The 7,250-nt window shown below is 36.8% G+C and overlaps 1 protein-coding gene across 2 annotated transcripts in view; it reads left to right on the forward strand.

Annotated features, from left to right (window-relative positions):
* ca10a (carbonic anhydrase 10 (inactive)a) overlaps positions 1–6,974 on the forward strand; it is a 344,554-nt gene extending 337,580 nt beyond the window's left edge. For both annotated transcript variants that reach the window (XM_084740822.1, XM_084740821.1), the window contains 3 exons: positions 687–841; positions 1,091–1,265; positions 5,978–6,974. In XM_084740822.1, coding sequence (XP_084596948.1) covers positions 687–841; positions 1,091–1,265; positions 5,978–6,000 — 353 coding nt within the window. In that variant the 3' untranslated portion in view covers positions 6,001–6,974. The remainder of the gene's footprint in view (positions 1–686; positions 842–1,090; positions 1,266–5,977) is intronic.
* Positions 6,975–7,250: the final 276 nt, after the last annotated feature.

Consider the following 7,250-nt stretch of genomic DNA (forward strand, 5'->3'; position numbering starts at 1 on the left):
ACTTTGTCCACATAATGTCTTGGAATCTCAAAATAGTGATTTAGTATTTCAAAATATTGACAGTATATATCTCAAAATAATGAGAAACTTTCTGAAAATGACTTACACACTAAAACCCTCAAAAAATCATTATTGCAATTTTAAGTAAAGGCATTGACACTATAATAAAGTACTTTTTTTAATAAGGCTGTTGTTTTAAATGTGGTAGCTGCAAAAAGCTTTGTTAACTGTCATTAAGTGCATAATTAATTGCTAATAAATGTATGTACGTTTTAATTAATGTTATTAAATAGTCTATAAACTGTTAACTATACTATAAAAGTTTCTTATGTGCTCATAATGTCTTATAAATCTAACAATAAACATGTTTATGCTGCTTTTATTATTACTTATATAGTCTTATTAACACATGATAGTTGTAAAAAGCTTAGTTAACTGTTAATTCATGTATGTTTTAATCCTAAACAACATAAAAGCCCCTGTTAAGTTTTAACAATGACATGATTGGTAAATTAAAATCGGTTTATCCAGTTATTATTCTTGTGAAATACTGGAAAAAACAAAGCCTTTTACCTGTTTTTTACCACTTCAGACAGAAGTCGATACAATTTGAAATGACAGTAGTGTCCTCTGATGCAACACTAACAGTCCCCTCCTGTTTTTGTTTTCTGCTTTTCCCTCTCCAGATGATGCGTATCTACTGACCGGCCTGAACATAGAGGAGATTTACCCCGAGACAAGTAGTTTTATCACATATGATGGATCGATGACCATCCCTCCGTGCTTTGAGACAGCCACATGGATCCTGATGAACAAGCCGGTGTACCTCACACGCATGCAGGTGAGCCTCAGACAGCTGCCAAGCAAGGCCTGAAACACAACTCCCAACGCTCACAGGGGATTGTCTGTCTCGACTGAAGATTTTCCTGCCTAACTATTGTTCTGCCCGTGAAACACCGAGGCTTTCGCTCCTCGGCTCTTCCTCTGTCTAATCCTCCGTACACTCCTGCCTGGAAAAATGATGCGGTGGATCAAACCGCCTCGCTCACATTTCCATCACGCTGTCTTCTTTTGTCTGTCTTCATCTCAGATGCACTCCTTGCGGCTGCTGAGCCAGAACCAGCCTTCTCAGATCTTCCTGAGCATGAGCGACAACGTTCGCCCGGTCCAGCCGCTGAACAACCGCTGCATCCGCACCAATATCAACTTCAGCATGCAGGGCAAAGACTGCCCCAACAACAGGGCTCAAAAGCTCCAGTATCGAGGTAGAAACCAGAACTTCACCCACCCTGCTGCCATATTATCTTCCCATGCCATCGCATTTATATTGTCATATCCATATATCTCATATAACAACACTATCATTCATCTGTGTCTCAACATGTGTGTAAAAACAGCACATTTTGAAGTGTTCACTTCTCAGGGAAAATTCTGCTTAATTACAACTTGGGTCTTACATTCATATTTGGCCATCATTTTATTTAGGCATAATATAATATAATCAGTCAAGAAACATGTAGTCCAGTCCCTCCAGGATTTTGAGATTGTTGCAGCCTAAAATACCAGATTTTGCAGCAGCTTTTCGAAAAAATTTGGAAGCATGTTGTGATGTTTTGAAGCATTCTTTGAAATGAAATTGCAGAAACAAAATAAGTTGTTTTTTTTGTATACTTCATTAAAAAACAAACTTTTTCCAGGGAGAATGAAACCGCGCTCTGTTACAGGTGTTCTCGGTAAACTTAACAAAAAGCCTCGGGATTCCAAAAATTCTAATACAATCAGCTTTATTTTTTAATGAAGAAGTGCACCGGTGGTTGAGGAATTCTCCAAAGATGGAAAATCTTTCTGGAGCTCCAACCTGTCAAAACAGCACAAAATTATAAAATATAAAGGTGCACAAAGCTGATAAATGCAACAATTTTTGCGATCACAGTGTCCTGGAGAGACTGGATCAGGTAGGGTGTAAAGAAACCAACAGTTTAGCCAGATTATCTGAAACACTTTAGTTCTGGCAGCACTTTACATCAAAGTAATAAAAAAAGAATTAAATGGTAATATCTTTGGGGAAAACGGGTTAATAGAGGTAATACCATGGTAATTACATAGATAATAACAAGGTAATATCCTGGTAATAACAGCGAGTAGATCCTGTTGGGTATGTATTACCCCATTCATATATTGTCACTTCTGAGCTGCTATTTAAAGTGGAGGTAAACAGAAGATGCATAGTTTGATAATAATTTTTACTGTGGTTCTGAACTATATAATATCTTGGGTAAATAATACAGTTGATTAAACTGTAGTGTAAAAATCATAATTATGAGCTTAAAAAAAAAATCAAAATTATGAGATATTAAGTCATCATTATCTAATTATGACTTGGTATCTCATAATTTTAATACATATAAGTATTATATATTATATCTCATAATTTCAATCTTTTATCTCATAACTATGACTTTTTCTTTTACACTTATGACTCTATATCTTGTCATTTTACTTTTTTATCTCATAATAATGACCTTTCATCTCGTAGTTTAAAATTTTTTGTTTAGAGTTTTTATCTCATAATTTTAATCTCTTTCCTCATATTTATGACCCTTTATCTCATAAATTTGACTTTATCTCATAATTATGACTTTTTATTTCATAATTTTTCACCTTTTTCCTCATATTTCTCACTTTGTATCTCATGACTCTGTATCACGTAATTTAAATTTTTTATCTCACAATTCCAACATTTATCTCATAATAATGACCTTTTATCTCACAATTTCACTTTTCTCTTACTTAAGACATTTATCTCATACTCCTTACTCCATACTACTTTTTTCTCATATTTATCACTTTTTATCTCATAATTTCGACTTTATCTCATAATTATGACTTTGTATCTTGTCATTTTGTCTTTTTTATCTAATAATGCCAACAATTTATTTCATATAATGACCTTTTATCTCACAATTTAACTTTTCTCTTACTTATGACATTTTATCTCATACTGTCAACCTTTTTCTCATATTTATCACTTTTTATCTCATAAATTCAACTTTATATGATACTTACGACTTTTTCCTCATAATTATGATCTTTAATCTCATAATTATGAGTTACATATCTCATCATTTCAACTTTTTATGTCATAAATCCCACATTTTATCTCATAATAATGACCTTTTCTCATATTTATCACTTTTTATCTCATAATTTTGACTTTATCTCATAATTATGACTTTTTATCTCATAATTTCAACTTTTTATCTCATGCTATCAACCTTTTTTCTCACATTTCTCACTTTTTATCTCATAATTTTGACTTAATATGATACTGATTTTTTTCCTCATAATTCTGATCTTTTATCTCATAATTTCAACTTGTTATCTCATAATTATCACTTTTTATCTTGTAATTATGACTTTGTATCTCATCATTTTGACTTTTTATCTCGTAATTTCAACCTTTTATCTCATAATTTGAACGTTTTATCTCATGATTTTGCCTTTTTCATTTCATAATTCCAACTTTTTATCTCATAATTCCAACTTTTTATCTCATAATTTTGACTTTATCTCATATTATCAACCTTTTGTCTCATAATTATGGCTCACCATGGGGGTATTTTCTTGTGTCATTGGCAGAAATGTCTTTCCATAGTAGGGACTGAGCTGCTGGTTGATAAAATGCAGAGTACTAAAGAGAAGGACAGAGTACGAACAGGCAGCAGACAGTCAGATGGCTGGACGGTCAGAACACCTGTTTGGCCCTGACTGACAGATCTGGCGGTTGGGAGTCTGAAAACTGGCGTGTCACAGCTCGCTGCAGCCTGGGAGGTGTTGCTGCAGTCTGTCATCTCCTGTCCTGCTGCACAGAATGTTGAATTTCACTCCTGAAGCGTAAATACGTCGAAGGCGAGAGGCAGCCCCAGCCGTAGTGTGTTTTTTTTTTTTTCTGCTCAGGATTTACTGTACTGTGGCCGACACACACCATGATTGTCTTTCTGTCAGCATCTCTCTCTCATTCCTCTTCTGTTCTGCTCTACTCCCCCCCTCCCCGTTTAAAAGATGAAATTCTTATTCCGTGCAGCAGTTGTGGGGAGATTTCAACCCTCCCCACCCAACTCAGACCCTCCTGATCGCCAAACAAACGCGCTCACCAGAGACCCTCGGAAAGCAAACAAAAATACACACACACACACAAAAGCAGACCTGCTTATTTAATTGTTCAGAGATTTAAAGACCTTCAAGTTGAAGTGGGGAGGCGGAGGAGGAGGGGGGGGGGGTCTCATTAAAAGGGAGAATACATCTCCTTGGTGATTTGTGTAAGGTCAACCTTTAGAGCGGGAGCAACAAGACGCACTCCTCCCCTCCCCAGAGAGGTGATCATCAGGGTAACTGAATGGGAAATCAGGAAGGTTTGGGAGCTAATCACGCCGTGCATTCATGTGAGTGTGTGTGTTTATTTTCAACACATGATCAAAAGAAATATAATGACGATAACGGAAATTCCTTCTCTCACACAACAGCAAGACACTTTTTTAAAGGGGACCTATATGCTTTCCCTTATCTTCATATGTTACAGTGTTGGATGTTCAAAGGTCCAAATAATGAGGTAAAAGTAATCAGACTCTGAATGCAGCGTTCCCAACATTTTTTTCCTACTTTTGATGATTAGTTGGCATCAGGTCATTATGGATGTCTAATAGGTCTCTAGCAGTGATGCCCAATTTAAGGCCTGGGGGCCAAATCTGGGTCTCTTAATTGATTAGTTGTTTGGTCAGAAAATGGTGAAAAATGTTGATCAAAGATGACGTCCTCAAATATCTTGATTTTTCCACCACTCCAAAATATTCAGTTTACTGTCAGAGAGGAGTAAAGAAAATGTTCATTTTTATGAAGCTGAATTTGAAATTGAATTTAACTTTTAAAAAAAAGACTCAAAACAATTAATTGATTACTTAATCGTGTCACAATCTTGTTACTGTCTTGAAAAATAGATCCAAACGTGACATATTTCTAAGTCTTTCTGGTGATTAATCTGTCAGCCGTTTTCTTCATTAATCAATTTGTTATTTGGTCCATAAAATGTCAGGAAATGGTTAAAAAATGTTTCTCAAAGTCCAAGATGACGTCCTCAAATGTCTTGTTCTGTCCACATGTCAAAAATATTAACTTTACTGTCAGAGAGGAGTAAAGAAACTAGAAAATATTCACATTTTGACCTTTCTCCATTTAAAAAAACACATAAAATGATGATAAATTCTCAAAATAGATGCAGATCAATTTAGTGGTTGATTAATAATAGATGAATGATTGCAGCTCTAAGTGTTTTATGTTTGTCCAGCTGTTTTTACAGACCCAAAAAACTATGAAATTTCCACCCAGTGAAACATTCTTTCAATAGAGGCCATGATGATGAATTGCATGGTCGTATATCATTTTGAAACTCCTTCTAATAATCCCTATTTTTATGAAATGATTCTGTAATCTGATTTTCATCTGTAACTGTAATCGAATACAGTTACCTTTTTAGTGTCCAGATTACATAATCCTGTTACATGTAATCTGTTACTCCCACAGTCTGACTGTGAATCATGAAGCAACTGGTGGAAATGTGCATAACGGATCCTCTTTAAATCAATTTGCAATGTTTGCTTGTGTTCTTGGCACCTCCTCGTTTTGGGTGAAATTTTCTGTCAAGGCTGCCACTCAGAACATAATGGCGCCGATTCCATCTAATATCCTTCACCCCCACCGCCACCCACCCACCCACCTACCACCACACACACACACACACCCCAGCCACATCCACTCCATTCACTCAAGTGCCATTCCTTTTTAAATTGTGTTTTATCACTAAAGATGAAATATGGTGTGTGTGTGGGGGGGGGGTTGAATAATGCCGGAGAACAGTTGAACTGTGGAGAGCGCCGCATATATAAATTAGTATTCTCACTCCTGTCCTTCTCCTCTCTTCCAGTGAACGAGTGGTTGCTAAAGTAGCCTCCCTTGGATGAGCTTGGAGATGAGTGTCAGAGATGGAGAGCGGGACGAGGCGAGGCGAGGGGATGGAGGGGATGGAGGATGGTGGATGGAGGAGGGAGAGATACGGGAAAAAGCGGGCTTAAGGCTGCATCTCATCTCAGATTATTTCATGGCATTGTATAAAGACAAACAACACCGGACATTCGACGAATTAAGGAACTTTGCATTGCGGGCAAAGAGATTCTTTTCATACATTGAGAACAGTTTGAACCCTCGATCTAACACATGCTAACAAGCCCTTTCCCCCACTGTACAACTATATCTATACGGACATTTTGATACTTTTTTGGGAGAAAACCAAAAAAAAAAAGACACTTGGAAACAAACTAAAAAAAAAAAAAAACAACAACGTGGAAGCATTTATTTGATAGCCTCCCAACCAATAGGACAACGTTGGGACTTTAAAGCCTTTGTACATAAAATTGTTGCTATCAGTGGGAAAATTCCAAGGACTGAGTCACTGCCCCCATCCCACCGGTCAAGATAAAGCAGTCAACAGCACTCACACGGACGTTTCATTACAGTCACCAACAAGGCATGCAATCAGCAAAAACCAGTCGAGAGGGAGCACAGCCTTACCTTGTCATTTTCCGAAAGTCATGTCATGGGAGACGAGCAAATATTTACAGGCTTTCTTACGGCCTCAGAGCAACCAGTGTCTTGGCCTCGTTTGTACATATTATAATTATCAATACTGCAGAAAAATGAATATGTAAAGAAAAGTAATGAATTAACATTCAAAAGATATATTAAGAGGATTTTAAAAAAAAAAAGACAAAAACGTTGAGAATTTTAAAAAGCTTGGCGCACTTTGAAGTCTGGAGCAGTTCTCAGTCTGAGCTGATGCCTTTTTTTCTGTTTTATTGTTTACAATGGTCATACACTGTGTTTGAGTAATGTTATCAGCCCAATAAATGTGTCTGGAAAGTTCACCTTGGAAAATGCTTCACTATATGAGGATCTGACTTATTGTACCTGTACCTGTTTTGTACTGTTCCATATTAAATGTGTTGATATGTCAATATTCCCCCCTCAGAGGCATGCTCAATAACACCGGCATCACAGATGAAAGCACTGCTCAGAGATTACAATCACACATATCAGGGGTTGCGTTTGCTTGACAGGGTCTCTAAATGAACGGGGCGGGGAATTGCACACGTTACAGTCTGGCTTTCTTTCCATTGTTGGCGCGATACGACCGGAGCTTA

Source organism: Lutjanus erythropterus, chromosome 17 (genome assembly GCF_056507025.1).
Source record: "Lutjanus erythropterus isolate fLutEry1 chromosome 17, fLutEry1.hap2, whole genome shotgun sequence".
In the NCBI taxonomy this organism is placed as follows: Eukaryota; Metazoa; Chordata; class Actinopteri; order Lutjaniformes; family Lutjanidae; genus Lutjanus; species Lutjanus erythropterus.